This window comes from Bos mutus, chromosome 11 (assembly GCF_027580195.1).
Source record: "Bos mutus isolate GX-2022 chromosome 11, NWIPB_WYAK_1.1, whole genome shotgun sequence".
NCBI classification, from domain to species: Eukaryota; Metazoa; Chordata; class Mammalia; order Artiodactyla; family Bovidae; genus Bos; species Bos mutus.
Genome location: NC_091627.1, coordinates 13128233 through 13145690, shown reverse-complemented (window position 1 = coordinate 13145690; position 17458 = coordinate 13128233). Strand labels below are relative to the sequence as shown.

General features: G+C 40.4%; 1 protein-coding gene across 1 annotated transcript; it reads right to left on the bottom strand.

The window, feature by feature from the left end:
- Positions 1–1291: 1291 nt before the first annotated feature.
- On the bottom strand, positions 1292–2245 carry OR1B1 (olfactory receptor family 1 subfamily B member 1). The gene has a single exon (XM_005903080.2). The coding sequence runs from the start codon at positions 2243–2245 to the stop codon at positions 1292–1294; it is 954 nt and encodes a 317-aa protein (XP_005903142.2).
- Between the last annotated feature and the right edge of the window lie 15213 nt (positions 2246–17458).

Here is a 17458-nt window from a genome sequence, read left to right as displayed (position 1 = left end):
TATGCTAGAGGGGTTAGCTGTAACTATACTGGTAATCAAACTACAGTATATAAATGTAACAGATCAACACATTATACACCTTAAACTTACACAATGCCATATGTTAATTATATATCAATTTTAAGTGTTTTGTTTATCACTGTAAATTTAAGAGATCACAAAATAGAGGTCAATGTCTAGTTCTCAAAAATCTAAGTACAACCAATTTATTTTATCTATTGTTGAAATAGTTCACTGTTTCTTGTATTATGCAGCAAAGTATTTAGCTTGCATTTTCTTCATATATTTTACTTTAAGAAATGTAAATTAAAATTAACTGAAAATATTAATATACAGAACAGAATTCACATACATCAGAATAAGACATTCATACCATGAGAAGCCCATGGAAACTGGGGCTCACGTGTGGAATAATAGAATCATGGCCCCGCTTCACACTCACTTCTGGGCATATATTTGCTCACTTAATGAAAAAGGTAAGACATTGACATCTCTATTTACCTAAACTTCTCTTCCACTAACTTTCTCACATACACCAACCTACGCCCCACAAACCAGCTCACGGAATTCAATGTGACTATAATTAACTTCACTGTCTTTGCTTTAGCTCAGAATTTCACAACATTATTCCCATATTTCTGCAACTGGAATTACATAACTCAGACTTAGTGACACATTTCTATCCTCTGAAGATAAATGGCCAGAAGGAAAATTCTGGAGGTTTGCTGATGAGGAAGCCCTGAGCATGTGTGGCATGAATGTGGGAGTTTTCACAGCTGTCAGAGCATCAGACCAATAAGAACTAAAACTGGAGTTCCGTAAATTGCCCGGGCCACTCCCTGCTTTCAACTCCAAAAGCAGCCGCTCAAATCTGCCCACTTCTTTCCTCATCTAATCAATACAGCTCTTTGTTGTTGCTGTTCAGTCACTCAGTCGTGTCTGACTCTTTGCAATCCCACGGACTGCAGCGTGACAGGCTTCCCTGTCCTTCACCATCTCCCAGAGCTTGCTCAAACTCATGTCCATTGAGTCAGAGATGCTATCCAACTATCTCATCCTCTGTTACCCCCTTCTCCTCCTGCCTTCAGTCTTTCCCAGCATCAGAGTCTTTTCTAATGAGTCGGCTCTTCACATCAGGTGGCCAAAGTATTGGAGCTTCAGCTTCAGTATCAGTCCTTCCAATGAATATTCAGGGTTGATTTCCTTTAGGATTGATTGGTTTGATCTTCTTGCAGTCCAAGGCACTCTCAAGAGTCTTCTCCAACACTGCAGTTCAAAAGCATCAGGCTAATCAGGAGGCCACCCTCTCTCCTCTAAGCAACCTATGGAATGCACTCTTGACATCCTTGTTGCGAAGGCTGTACACAAAAGGGTTGGCCAAAGGCGTAATGGATGTGTACATCACAGCAGCCACCATGTCCTGATCCTGAGAGTTCTGGGAAGGAGGCTGGAAGTAGACCCAGATGATGGTGCCATAGAAAAAGCCAACCATGGTGAGATGGGACCCACAGGTGGAGACTGCACGGTGGCGACCAGCTACTGAGGGCAAATGTAGGATGGTGGCCCCAATGCGGATGTAGGAGAGTACAATGAGGGCACAAGGGCCCATCATGAGGAAGCCTCCCTCCAAGAATATGGCCAGCTCATTGGGATGGATGTCAGAGCAAGAGGCTCGCAAAAGTGGCCGGTGGTCACAAAAGAAGTGGAGAAGGCGAACGTTGCCTTCTGCATCCGCAGCCCAGGAGAGAGGCAACAGGAGTCCCACATGCAGCATGGTGTGCACCACAGACACCACCCAACAGAAGGCCAGTAAGCGGGCACAGCATTGGCGATTCATCACTGAATGGTAGTGCAGAGGGTCACAGATGGCCATGTATCGATCCAGAGCCATGACAGAAATAACAAGTGTGTCTGTAACGCCAAACACATAAAAGAAGAATAACTGGGCCAGGCAGCGGGCAACAGGAATGGCTGGGTCATGAGTGACCAGATGGGCCAGCAACTGGGGCAGAATGACTGTGGACAGCCCCATGTCTATAACTGAGAGACCACGGAGCAGATAGTACATAGGTGAGTGGAGCCTGGAGTCCCGGGAGATGAGCAGCACTAAAGTCACATTCCCCATCATAGTGGTCAGGTAAATAGCCAGGAACAGGACAAAGAGGACAATGGGAGGGACTTCAGCTCCTGAGAACATGAGAAGCAAGAAAACTGGAGAATGTGAAGCATTAGGGGCACAGCCCATGATGAATGACAAAGAGCCCACCTGAAAGAGTTTGAATCAAAAACCAAGTCATGGGTCATAGGTTACAGCTCATAACAATTTTAGTTAATTTATGTACATTCTTCAAGCTCCTTAAGGACTTAAATTCAACTGAGCACTATAGCCCTTACTAAGTCTATGACTTTACTCCCTGAATTTGTTATAGCATTTTTTCCTTTACTTCTTCCTTGCCGTCCACTCTAATGGGTTCTTCTACGTAATCCACATACCCTGATAAAGTTCCTTGTACTATAAAAACCCTTCATTCAATATTATCTTTTCATCCAACTACTATTTATCTCCTTCCAGTGACAAACTTCACAAAAAAATTTCTATACTCACTGTCTCTAGCTCCTCATCTTCTAGTCACACTTCATCACCTGGCCATCTTCATGATTTCTTTGTATGAACCTGTAAGGAACATAATGTATTATTTAATATGTAACATATAAAGAAATGAATCTTTATAAGTAGTTGGTTTTTGTAGCAAAATTGCTTCAGGTTGTCATGAACTAACTTGTTTTTCCCTTTTATTTGATTTGGTTGGTTAACAGCATCATCATTTTCATCCATTTGATGGACCAAACCAAAAACAGGGGGACTCTCTCCATCATCTCCCCATATCCAATCACTCCTTGACTTCTTTTCCCTTACAGTAATCACCTACCTATAAAATCTTCCTCTTGGAGCATCATATGAGCCCACTGGAGAGCAGCCACAGGTAACGATTGCTGCATTCTTCCCAGAAAAGACTAATTCAAACCCTTGCTCATCCCTTGAACCCCCTCAGGACTGACATCAGACTGTACCCCTCCAGACTTAATAGTCTAAGACTGTCTAATCCAAACTAGAAGCCTTTCAAGATAACACAGCTCATGCACCCTCCTTGGATCCAGTTATCCCAAGAAAAACTCATAATCTCATTCCAACATATTCTGGAAATACAGCCTTCTCAAATTGTTCTCCATGCACTGGCAGGAATTGCACTTGGACCCTCCCAAATGTTCATTAAGGCCTTAAATAACATTTTTAGATGTATCTTCATTTCCAAACTTGTTTTCTTAAACTATTTTTCATTATCGATTTTTAATATAACATTGTGACCAAATAATTAAATCTCTATGAGATTAGTTCTTAGAAGCATTTTGAGACTCACTTTGTGAAATAAAATGTGGCTAAATGGACCTATGGAATACAGAAAGTGGCCCCAAAACAAACTCATAATTTTTAGAATTGAAAAGGCATTCTCAGTGAATGATGGATTATTCAGCTAAATACTGTACTATATGTATATATATTTTCAGTTCAGTTCAGTCACTCAGTTGTGTCAGACTCTTTGCGACCCCATGAACCGCAGCACGCCAAGGCCTCCCTGTCCATCACCAACTCCCAGAGTTCACCCAAACCCATGTCCATTGAGTTGGTGATGCCATCCAACCATCTCATTCTCTGTCATTCCCTTCTCCTCCTGCCCTCAATCTTTCCCAGCATCAGGATCTTTTCAAATGAGTCAGCTCTTTGCATCAGGTGGCCAAAGTACTGGAGTTTCAGCTTAAGTATCAGTCCTTCCAATGAATATTCAGGACTGATTTCCTTTAGGATGGACTGAATGGATATCCTTGCTGTCCAAGGGACTCTCAAGAGTCTTCTCCAACATCACAGTTCAAAAGCATCAATTCTTCGGTGCTCAGCTTTCTTTATAGTTCAACTCTCACATCCATACATGACCACTGGAAAAACCACAGCTTTGACTAGACAGACCTTTGTTGACAAAATAATGTCTCTGCTTTTCAATATGCTGTCTAGGTTGGTCATAACTTTCCTTCCAAGGAGTAAGCGTCTTTTAATTTCATGGCTGCAGTCACCATCTGGAGTGATTTTGGAGCCCAGGAAAATAAAGTCAGCCACTATTTCCACTGTTCCCCCATCTATTTGCCATGAAGTGATGGGACCAGATGCCATGATCTTAGTTTTCTGAATGTTGAGCTTTAAGCCAACTTTTTCATTCTCCTCTTTCACCTTCATAAAGAGGCTCTTTAATTCTTCTTTGCTTTCTGCCATAAGGGTGGTGTCATCTGCATATCTGAGGTTATTGATATTTCTCCCAGCAATCTTGATTCCAGCCTGTGATTCCTCCAGCCCAGCATTTCTCATGATGTACTCTGCATATTATATATATATATTTTTAAATTGTGATCTACTCATGTTACACAGCACTTGAAACCAGAACCCATGCATCAATAAGCTTAAGTCTTCAACATGTATTAACTGAAAACTGCCAGTTCAGGATGTTAGAAAAGTACGGCAGATATGAATTTTTCAAATGTGAAAATACTGTGTTATTTTTGTAAAACAGATATAATATATATTATGACTACTTTATTTAGGATAGTGGGTGCCTTGTTTGGGGAAGGAGGAAGGATAGAGGATAACATAAACAAGTAGTATGGGTTTTAATTGTATCCATAACAGTTGATATTTTCAAAATAAGAATTGAAACCAAAAAGGAAAATGTTAAGCTTTGTTAAAGTTAGATATTAAGTGTATGTATTTCATTGTCTTGGTCTCATTATATTTTTCTATATTGTGAAACTTTTCCAATTGAAAATATAAAGAGTAAAAGCAAGGATAACAACTGAGATATGAGAGTATTTTCCTATATTTTCTTTATTCGTTCCATCGTAAGACTAAGCACATCATTTTACTCAAAATAACATCCACCGTAGTCAAATCACACACTCAGCATCAGGACATTCAAGCCAGTATATCATGGAGAATCCAAAACTGGGTAATATTCATCTTAGAACTGAGAGATTCAGGTTTAGCTTCAAAATAATTTTCCAAAACCTTATGGAAAAAAAAGATGTCACAATACATGTGCACTGTAACTGTCAGACCTACAATAAGCCAATGAACCACAAAGTTTCCCCAAATTGTTTTTCCCCAATCTAAGGTATATTCCATGTTTCCAATTACCATTCCTATTTCTCTTCTCACTCTAATAAGTTCTACAGTGATTTTCTGATCGAAGCTCTTTGTCTAGAGTTTGATTCTAGAGATCTAGAGTGAGAGAAAATTTTTAGGCAGGACTCTTATAATAGCAGGGAGAAATCTTTAGCCAAATCGTAAGAAACTCAGGTAGAGGAATCATCACTGCCTATGTTCGTCTGGCATCAGGAACTCAGGACTAGGTTAATCATAACATTTGGTTGATGCTATAGCCTATTCATTGGTCTGAGCATCACATTCTTGCTTGCTCCTTTGGCTTTGAGTATGATTAAATGAGCATTAACTTATTATTCAACACAGCAACTAGAATATTGATGATGAATCATACTTACTTCTATGAACATTATCCATCACCTCTTCTTGTCACTCTTCACCTAAGATAACCAACCTCCTGAATCTCAACTCCAAAGCAGCCTGCTCAAATCTACCCACTTCTTTCCTCATCTAACCAACATGGCTTTTGTTGTTGTTGTTTTTCAGTCGCTCAGTCATGTCTGACTGTTTGTCATCCCGTGGACTGCAGCACACCAGGCTTCCCTACTCTTCACCATCTCCCAAAGCTTGCTTAAACTCATGTCCATTGAGTCGGGGGTGCCATCCAACCATCTCATCCTCTGTCACTCCCTTCTCCTCTTGCCTCTTTCTTTTGTTAATATATGCTTATATTTGCTATATATCTGCTATAAATATTCCAGGAAGAATATTATTAAGTTTCAGATGATCTGAAATTGGTAAAAGAGTAAAAACCTTTAAGTAAGTTGTGGCTATCTGATTTTATGCCTTAATATTATATTACTTAGATTCACCAAAATTATTGGCTATAGCTGTTCATTTGTCTTTCATTGCTACGTAACAGCCTTTTGTGTGGATACACCACGATGCATTTAACCATTTGCTGTGATGTGTATTTGCCTCTGCTATACAGAGTATGGGCCTAGGCTGACAGAAGTTTATATTGCTGTGCTCCAAGTTACTAACTCTTTTACATGACCAGGTGTCTTGACTTGTCCAAGTCTTGTCCAAGTCTCAGATTCCTTTACCACAAAATAGACATAGAAACTATGTTTGCACAGTTGTTAGAATATGATAAAATGCCAATTAGTGTTTTTAAATTGTAATTCATATCTTATGCTCTATCAACTATTTGCTCCATGTCATACATTTAGTATAATTATAGTCTACCTACAAAATAATTCAGTCAAAGTTTTGCTGCCAAGGTTATCAGTGAACAATCTTCACCATATACAATGATATTTAACAATGTTAGTGTTAGTAGTAATAGTGGGAATAATAAGTAACATGTCTGGAGTCCTTGCTATATGCCAAACAGCACACTGCACTCTACATGTGTGATTTTATTAAATCTGTACTGTATTAGACACTATTTTATTCCTCACTTTACAGATGAGGAAACTGAGGCAGAGAAATTAAGTAAACTAGCTTTAATGCTCCACAGCTACTCAATGACAGAGCAGAAATTTTAACACAGAGAATCGGACATCCTGACTATTGCTTCTCTCAACTCTTCTTTATTTTCCTTCTCTACTTATGGCATTATTAACTACTACTATCCATCCCCCATATTCTTGGCATTTGTTCTCTTCTAATCTTACTGCTGCAAAACTATGAATTTCATCTTGCTTCTCTCAATGGTTGGTTCTTTTCTATCTACTTGTTTTCTCTTTTCCCATTCCCTTCACCAGAAAGGGTCCCCAAGAACAAACCTGAAAAAACATGTCTAGTCCTAGAGCCTTATTGACCAACTTAATACTGACTATTCATAAATCCATGTCTCCAAACCTAGCTGACCTCACTGCTACAGTAAAGAGCTAGAGGAGCCATGCTATAGTTCTGATAAAAATAATGTTCATAATGAAGCAGAGTATATAGGGAGGACTAAGAATATAGATGAAGGAACTAGAGAGAACAGTGAGGATTGGAAGAGAACATGAGACACAAGAACCATCCAAAAAAAGCACAAAATGAGGGGGTATATGGAACAGGGAATAAAATACAGGTCAAATTACTACAAATCATCCACATTGGAGACTTTTGATAATTTATAAGAGCAATTGCCAAGACTACTTTTCTCACAAAGCACAGTTGTTACTTTAAACAATGATGGGCAACTGTAATCTGTGTCTTTGGAAATGTCTGAGAAGAGAGAGAACAGAAGAGTTGGGTTTTAAAAGATTCATCTGAATACCTGAATTTTCCTGTAATTCCCAGGAAATAATTTTGGCTATATCAAAGGAAGAAGTTAATCACATGATCCAGAAGATCATTTACTTATCATCCACTCATTGATTAATTTGGGTATTATAGAAATATTTCTTTGCTCTGATGGGACATTAAGACAAGCTACACAGGCTCTGTCATGAAGAAACCACAGTATGGAAAGGAAGTAAGACCAATATTGGATGAAAAGCAGTGTGATAAGTGACAAACATAAGCAAAGGGGCTTGTGGTGCTTATTTGGAGCAGGTCCAGTCTCAGCCTTAGGTGAGGTCAGGAATGGGCTGAGGTGAAGAAGAGATTCCTAGGAGTTAGCAAAATCATAGCAGGGTGTAACATAAAAACTCTTCTGCATGCTGCATCACTTCAGTCATGACTGACTCTGTGCAACCCTATGGACTGTAGCCTGCCAGGATCCCCTGTCCATGGGATTCTCCAGGCAAGAATACTGGAGTGGGTTGTCATGCCCTCCTCGGGGATCTTCCCGACCCAGGGATAGAACCTGTGTCTCTTATGTCTTCTGCACTGGCAGGTGGGTTCTTTACCACTAGCACCACTTGGGAAGCCTCTTCTAGTTGATACCAAAACTGTCCTCCATTTTACTCAGTGAACAGCTGGCATTCTGTATGAATAAAGTGAATGTGATATAAGTAACTATGTGTGTGCATGTGTGGGTACATACATGCATGTTGTATATAAGCTTCATGTATGTGACAAAAAGTCAGAACATAATTATTGAAAAGCAGAATTTACTCTCAAATTGGAGTTTCTTCTAAACTTTTGTTCCTTGACGTTCCATAGTTCTAAAAATAATTGTGTGGTTTCCATGAAGAGATGATTGAAAGGAATGCCGAGTGTCAGAGACATAGAAATGAAGACGCAATAGAGGAAAGAATTAATGGGAATGGAAAACAAAGTAAGAATGCAAAGTAGTGGGAAAGGGATGATGAAAACATAAGATGGAAAGAGTGTACAGAGTGAATGGGTGAATGGAAAGAAAATGAGGAAATAAGAGGAAGAACTTTTGAAATGAGAAGAGAGAGAAACACAATTAAGGAGGGGAAACTTTTTAATGATTGGGACAGAGATAACGAGCAAAAATAAAGATTTGGAGGAGAAAGGAGGAAGACATGTAGATGACCACTAGGAGAAGGGTGGAAATGTGAAAAGAATAGAAGAGCAGAATGGAGGGGGGTCATGAAATGGTTCAAATGAAAGAGAAGAGTAGGCAGGTGTGAGAAACGGAACATCAAGTGGGAATGAACAGAAAGGAGGGCCAGTGAGAGAGATTGTCATGGTGAGGAGAGAAGGGAATGGCTGTGAGAACATAAAGGAAAAGGGATGATGTTAAACAGAATGTGTCCAGAGTGAGAGAGGGGTTACTGATATAGAAAGATAAGAATTGATCAGGAGAAAACGGGCTAGTTTTCCCGCTCACACAGTCACCTGGCAAGAAAGGACTTTGACCCTGGACTTTGTGGCTTCAGCCTTCTGTCAGAGATCAGGGATCTGGCCATGGTGCTGAGTAACAGATCAGTGTATGGGGCTGGAAGTCAGGACTAGGGAGGTGAGGTGGGATTTAGAGATTGTGGGGCCCTAGAGACCTCTCCTCTAGAGCCACCTGGGGGAAGTGAGGTATATTCCCTGCCATTGCAGAGAGCAAGAAAGTATGGACATACTCTCAAGGGAGGGCTAAATGCACTTCAAGTCCCTGGCAACAACTTCATGCCACTGATCCTGATGGGATGGGAGACAACTTGATCAATGTTCAGGCAACACAAACGGCAGACTCTTGTGTCTCATCACCCAAATCACTCACTCAGTCATCACTGTATTTTCTTCCTGTGATATAATATGCATGATGTAAGGGCCTAAATTATAGCTCTGGAGACAAATCAGATCAGATCAATCACTCAGTCGTGTCTGACTCTTTGTGATCCCATGAACCGCAGCATGCCAGGCCTCCCTGTCCATCACCAACTCCCGGAGTTCACTCAGACTCATGTCCATCGAGTCAGTGATGCCATCCAGCCAGCTCATCCTCTGTCGTCCCCTTCTCCTCTTGCCCCCAATCCCTCCCAGCATCAGAGTCTTTTCCAATGAGTCAACTCTTCGCATGAGGTGGCCAAAGTACTGGAGTTTCAGCTTTAGCATCATTCCTTCCAAAGAAATCCGAGGGCTGATCTCCTTCAGAATGGACTGGTTAGATCTCCTTGCAGTCCAAGGGACTCTCAAGAGTCTTCTCTAACACCACAGTTCAAAAGCATCAATTCTTCGGTGCTCAGCCTTCTTCACAGTCCAACTCTCACATCCATACATGACCACAGGAAAAACCATAGGCTTGACTAGACGAACCTTTGTTGGCAAAGTAATGTCTCTGCTTTTGAATATGCTATCTAGGTTGGTCATAACTTTCCTTCCAAGGAGTAAGCGTCTTTTAATTTCATGGCTGCAGTCACCATCTGCAGTGATTTTGGAGCCCAGAAAATAAAGTCTGACACTGTTTCCACTGTTTCCCCATCTATTTCCCATGAAGTGATGGGACCAGATGCCATGATCTTCGTTTTCTGAATGTTGAGCTTTAAGCCAACTTTTTCACTCTCCACTTTCACCTTCATCAAGAGGCTTTTTAGTTCCTCTTCACTTTCTGCCATAAGGGTGGTGTCATCAGCATAGCTGAGGTTATTGATATTTCTCCCAGCAACCTTGATTCCAGTTTGTGTTTCTTCCAATGCAGCGTTTCTCACGATGTACTCTGCATATAAGTCAAATAAACAGGGTGACAATATACAGCCTTGACGTACTCCTTTTCCTATTTGGAACCAGTCTGTTGTTCCATGTCCAGTTCTAACTGTTGCTTCCTGACCTGCATATAGGTTTCTCAAGTGGCAGGTCAGGTGGTCTGGTATTCCCATCTCTTTCAGAATTTTCCACAGTTTCTTGTGATCCACAGAGTCAAAGGCTTTGGCATAGTCAATAAAGCAGAAATAGATGTTTTTCTGGAACTCTCTTGCTTTTTCCATGATCCAGCGGATGTTGGCAGTTTGATCTCTGGTTCCTCTGCCTTTTCTAAAACCAGCTTGAACATCAGGAAGTTCATGGTTCACATATTGCTGAAGCCTGGCTTGGAGAATTTTAAGCATTACTTTACTAGCATGTGAGATGAGTGCAATTGTGCAGTAGTTTGAGCATTCTTTGGCATTGCCTTTCTTTGGGATTGGAATGAAAACTGACCTTTTCCAGTCCTGCGGCCACTGCTGAGTTTTCCAAATTTGCTGGCATATTGAGTGCAGCACTTCCACAACATCATCTTTCAGGATTTGGAATAGCTCAATTGGAATTCTATCACCTCCACTAGCTTTGTTTGTAATGATGCTTTCTAAGGCCCACTTGACTTCACATTCCAGGATGTCTGGCTCTAGGTCAGTGATCACACCATCGTGATTATCTGGGTCATGAAGATCTTTTTTGTACAGTTCTTCTGTGTATTCTTGCCATCTCTTCTTAATATCTTCTGCTTCTGTTAGGTCCATACCATTTCTGTCGTTTATCGAGCCCATCTTTGCATGAAATGTTCCTTTGGAATCTCTGATTTTCTTGAAGAAATCTCTAGTCTTTCCCATTCTGTTGTTGTCCTCTATTTCTTTGCATTGATTGCTGAAGAAGGCTTTCTTATCTCTTCTTGCTATTCTTTGGAACTCTGCATTCAGATGTTTATATCTTTCCTTTTCTCCTTTGCTTTTCACTTCTCTTCTTTTCACAGCTATTTGTAAGGCCTCCCCAGACAGCCATTTTGCTTTTTTGCATTTCTTTTCCATGGGGATGGTCTTGATCCCTGTCTCCTGTACAATGTCACGAACCTCATTCCATAGCTCATCAGGCATTCTATCTATCAGATCTAGGCCCTTAAATCTATTTCTCACTTCCACTGTATAATCATAAGGGATTTGATTTAGGTCATACCTGAATGGTCTAGTGATTTTCCCTACTTTCTTCAATTTCAGTCTGAATTTGGCAATAAGAAGTTCATGGTCTGAGCCACAGTCAGCTCCTGGTCTTGTTTTTGCTGACTGTATAGAGCTTCTCCATCTTTGGCTGCAGAGTATAATCAATCTGATTTCGGTGTTGACCATCTGGTGATGTCCATGTGTAGAGTCTTCTCTTGTGTTGTTGGAAGAGGGTGTTTGCTATGACCAGTGCATTTTCTTGGCAAAATTCTATTAGTCTTTGCCCTGCTTCATTCTGTATTCCAAGGCCAAATTTGCCTGTTACTCCAGGTGTTTCTTGACTTACTACTTTTGCATTCCAGTCCCCTATAATGAAAAGGACATCTTTTTGGGGTGTTAGTTCTAAAAGGTCTTGTAGGTCTTCATAGAACCATTTAACTTCAGCTTCTTCAGCATTACTGGTTGGGGCATAGACTTGGATTACTGTGATATTGAATGGTTTGCCTTGGAAACGAACAGAGATCATTCTTGTTGGGGGCCAGCGTGAGGCCCTCCGCCCATGGCAAAGGTCATGAGGAAGGAGGCTCGACATACGCAAAGGCAGAATCGAGCCTCAGGAGTCCCCCTGGAAATTCTCAAGCATCTACCCCCATAACCAGAGCCTGCCTACTTTACTACTTTGTGCTCTCACCTACACCTCTGACTTTACGGGGGGCTGTCCCCCACCACCTCTTTTGGAGAAGGAGTTAACTTAGAGCTCCAGTTAATAATAATTCCTGGGTGTGATAGGAGTGTTTCAACCTACAAACTCCTCTGAAGGTTCTCTAGCCTGCCTGACAGGCTTGTCCAGCCACATGTGGTTGCTCACAGCCTCCCAACTGTGAGAGGCATGAGATGCTTTAAACCTTCTAAAAACAGGTTCTTTAGAGAAGTTAGAAAAATATTAGTATAAGTATAGTGGGCTAATTAGAAATTGTATTGGTGAAGGGTTTTTCATTTGTTGAGCCAATGTTTACTGCTAAGTCTCCACATACCCTGCCCTTATACACAGTAATGAATATATAGAAGAAATAAGTATTAACCTTTGATATTAATCACGTTGGACCTTAGGCTAAGTAAATTCTTTCCTTAATTAAAACCCACTACACCCTCACCCTATAGGAATGTAACTTTATTTGGGTGGCATCTGTTTTAAGAATAATCACCCCTGGAGAAATAAGTGTCCTGGTTGACTGACTGCTGTCACAAGGAGAGGGTCATAAATTGTCAGCAGGCCCCCCTGGCCAGAAGATGATGTAACACCACTAAGACCTCTGTGTACATTTGTATGAAGCACCTGACTTTAATAAAAGTCAGGACTGCTGTCCCTGAGTGACTTTTGTATAACATCTCAGTGTATAAAAACAGACCCTGGAAAATAAAGAATTGGGATCAGTTCCTCGAAATACTGGTCTCCCCATGTCTCTCTCTCTCAAACTCTGGCTGAGTCTCCATCTGGAGCGCAGAGCCCACCATGCTTACTAATTATGCCTGGGCTTCTAAGATCCGACCAGGGATGCCTCAGTGTCTCCACTCCTTCAGGAGAACGGAAGGACGCCTGCGGCCTACGTAAGTGGTGCAAGCTTCTTGTCTTGAAGTTTTATTGGTTTCCTGCGTAAACCAAGCTACTCAGCCTCTTTTCTCCACTGAATTTTCCTGCTGAGCTATCCTCATTCGACTACTCTTTATATCTCTAATTAATATCTAATTAAAGCCAGTGTATTCGCTGATGCTGTCCCCACTTCGAACTCCCTGGATCAGCTGGGGCTGGACCTCGGCACATTCTGTCATTTTTGAGATTGCATCCAAGTACTGCATTGCAGACTCTTTTGTTCACCATGATGGCTACTCCATTTCTTCTGAGGGATTCCTGCCCGCAGTAGTAGATATAATGGTCATCTGAGTTAAATTCACCCATTCCAGTCCATTTCAGTTCGCTGATTCCTAGAATGTCTACATTCACTCTTGCCATCTCTTGTTTGACCACTTCCAATTTGCCTTGATTCATGGACCTGACATTCCAGGTTCCTATGCAATATTGCTCTTTACAGCATTGGACCTTGCTTCTATCACCAGTCACATCCACAACTGGGTATTGTTTTTGCTTTGGCTCCATCCCTTCATTCTTTCTGGAGTTATTTCTCCACTGATCTCCAGTAGCATATTGGGCACCTACTGAGACAAATAGAAGTAACTATATTTCTGAGATATACCACTTACAAACTTTGTGCATTTGCAGTTATTAACACTTCTTAACTCTAGTCTGGGCTTCCCTGATAGTTCAATTGGTAAAGAATCTGCCTGCAATGCAGGAGCCCTCAGTTTGATTCCTGAGTTAGGAAGATCCACTGGAGAAGGGATAGGATACCCACTCCAGTATTCTTGGGTTTCCCTTGTGGTTCAGCTGGTAAGGAATCCAAAAATATAGGAAATTCACAAAACCTAGTAGCAAAACCCCAAAATAACTCAATTTTTAAATTGGCAAGAAATTTGAATAAGCATTTCTTCAAAGAATGGGCTTCCCTGATAGCTCAGCTGGTAAAGAATCTGCCTGCAATGCAGGAAACCTGGGTTAGATCCCTAGGTTTGAAGATCCCTTGAAGAAGGGAAAGGCTACCCACTCCAGTATTCTGGCCTGGAGAATTGCATGGACTACAGCCTACGGGGTCACAAAGAGTCAGACACAACTGAGCGACTTTCACTTTACTTCACTAAATCTAGTCTATTTATGTAGAAAGTGCTGCTACTGCTGCTAAGTCATTTCAGTCATGTCCGACTCTGTGTGACCCCACAGACAGCAGCCCATCAGGCTCCCCAATGCCTGGGATTCTCCAGGCAAGAACACTGGAGTGGGTTGCCATTTCCTTCTCCAATGCATGAAAGTGAAAAGTGAAAGTGAAGTCGCTCAGTCGTGTCCGGCCCTCAGCGACCCCATGGACTGCAGCCTACCAGGCTCCTCTGTCCATGGGATTTTCCAGGCAAGAGTACTGGAGTGGGGTGCCATTGCCTTCTCTGTAGAAAGTGCTAATAACACCCAATTTTTAAGTAAGTGATTGCTTTAAAGATTGAAATATTATATATAAAGTTCTGATTATAGAGATTGTCATGTAGTAAAAAGCTCAAATAATAATTGTTCTTGTTGCTGCCACCACCACCACTGCTACAATCACTGTGGGTGTTACACAACCAAAGTGAATTCAGGTTTTCCATGCTGGTAGGATGTACTTTGAAAACCTCAGTTCCTCCATTTGATTTTGTGCTCCTGGAAGGACAGGGCTGTGGTTAATTCACCTCTGTATCCAGTGTCTAGCATGGTATCTGGCACAAAACAAGTACTCAAAAAGAGTGGCTGGGTAAATGACCAGCCAGTGAGAATCCTTCTCTCATTCACCCTGGTTCCCTACACCTCCCCCTCAAAAAAAAATGCCCTATCTTGCCTGTCATTCTCCAACAGAGTATTTACCAAGAGTAAATATTGATGGGACTAAGGAATTTTTTTCTCATTACTTCCTCTGCCTTCACAAAGAATTAGTTAACTCATTCTCCAATCTTATTACTAAGTTACTTAAACATCCATAATCCATAAGAAAGAGGAATCAGTGTATTATTGAAGCTTTTATAATAATAAAATACACAGTCACACACTTTCATGGTGCTTTAATCTTTTTCATGTAAGTGAGACAGAACAGACACAATGCCCACTTGATTAAATCATTAGAGTCGGGGACTCAGGACTGGGCTTTGATCTCTGGCAGCAAGCAACGTACAGGACTCTGGAGGCCCCTTTTTAGAAGCCTAACTAATGAAATTCCAGAGCTTGTATTCATATATTTATTTCTAATGGCAATTACAACAAAATAAGATAAAAATGAGGTCACCCAATTTTGATGTTTTTAAGTAATTCTACATACCATTAAAATGGCTTGTCCCAATGTAAGCATGAAATAATTGCCCAACATCTTTAATAATATGGCTGTTGAACAATTTAAGTTTAAAGACTGAACTATTGGAATTGAAACACATTTTATAAAATAAGTCCTTAATGTCAACTTTTTTTAAGTCATTCAAATTTTGATTTAGCATTAAGAAAGCAATTTAGAGTGACAGAAATTAATTCACAACTTTTACTCTTCTGAACCTATTAGTAAAAAAGGTATTTCCTAGTTTACACATTCCAATTTAAAGAAAAAGGGAAATAATTATAAGAATTTTAATTTGTTATGAGTTAATTTTTGTTACCATTTCTAATATTTATTTATTTCATTTGAGAGTCAACTAGAAAATTTTATGTTGAAATTGAAAGTGTTTTTCAGTATCTTCCATAAATAAAGATAAAACCAGATGCTATTTTCTGTGATTTCAGAAATAACTAGATTGGATACTATTTAATGTGGATTTATGTAATAGTGCAATCCATACCTACCTTCCACTAAAAGTTGTCGATTGACCTTCATTACAATTGATTTTATATGATTGATTACTAGAAAGTTTAATTAAGCACCTGGTTTTATCTGAAACTAGTATAAAGATTTGAAATTATTAATATCATTTTGTCATATAAAAATCCCTATCTGCATTTACAGTATTGGTAAAATTAAAAACCAGGAAGATTTAAGTTCAGAACCGTACTTGAATTTAAGACCCCACTGATAATGCCACTATTATTGATGTAGTTTCACTTAAATAACACATCATATGTCTTTTAATTAGTCCTTTTATTTTAAATGTATCTACAATACTTGGCTTAAATTTAGTTTGTATCTGTGTTGAAGTTTTAAAGTTAAAACTGTATATTAGTATATTTATTAAGGCTTATCGGAGAAGGCAATGGCACCCCACTCCAGTACTCTTGCCTGGAAAATCCCATGGATGGAGGAGCCTGGTAGGCTGCAGTCCATGGGGTCGCTGGGAGTCGGTCGCGACTGAGCGACTTCACTTTCACTTTTCACTTTCATGCATTGGAGAAGGAAATGGCAACCCACTCCAGTATTCTTGCCTGGAGAATCCCAGGGACAGGGGAGCCTGGTGGGCTGCCGTCTATGGGGTCGCACAGAGTCGGACACGACTGAAGCGACTTAGCAGCAGCAGCAGCAGCATTAAGGCTTATAGTTTTCTGTTCATTCATATGATGCTGATACAACAAAACATGTTAACCCAGGGATTCCAAGAGAATTTTTTCATTTGAAAGGAATTTGTATATTGCGTAAGTTTGATGACTACTGTTTTAGATGATTTACCAAAAAGTGATCCAAAAGTGACCATCAGTATATTAATGTATATTGCTTAAATCCCTGGGGACTGGAAAGATATCAGGGGCTAATATACATTTCTTCTTTCCTCAAGTTGTAGAACATGCTATATAGCTTGTGATCACCATGCAGAAGTCAAAAACTTGCTCCAAGTGAAAATTACACTCGGTGTCCATTACACTAGGCTGTAATTTCCACAAACTGGGACTCACTTTGAGTCCAGCATTCCTGTGGTCAAAACAGCCAGAAAGAAACTCAGAACTCGGGCAAGCTAGAGGAGACTGATCATCAGGTCTGTGAAGGATGGGTGCTGGAGAAGAGTTGGTTGATGACATGTTGTAAGTTGACCAAGGTGAAAAAGGAACATATCTCTCAAGGACAGAAAAGGCTCTGTGAGAGGATAATAATAACATTGAAACTGAAGCTCCAATACTTTGGCCACTTGATGCAAAGAGCTGACTCATTGGAAAAAATCCTGGTAAAAACTGAAGGCAAAAGGAAAAGAGAGTGGCAGAGAATGAGACGGTTATATAGTATCACCAACTCAATGGACATGAATCTCAGCAAACTCCAGGAGATATTGGAGGACAGAGGAGCCTGTCTGCTGTAGTCTATGGGGTCACAAAAAGTTGGATATGACTTAGCAAATAAACCACCAGAATAATAACAAAATACTGGTTAATATGTTGAGTATTGATTATGTGACAGACACCATG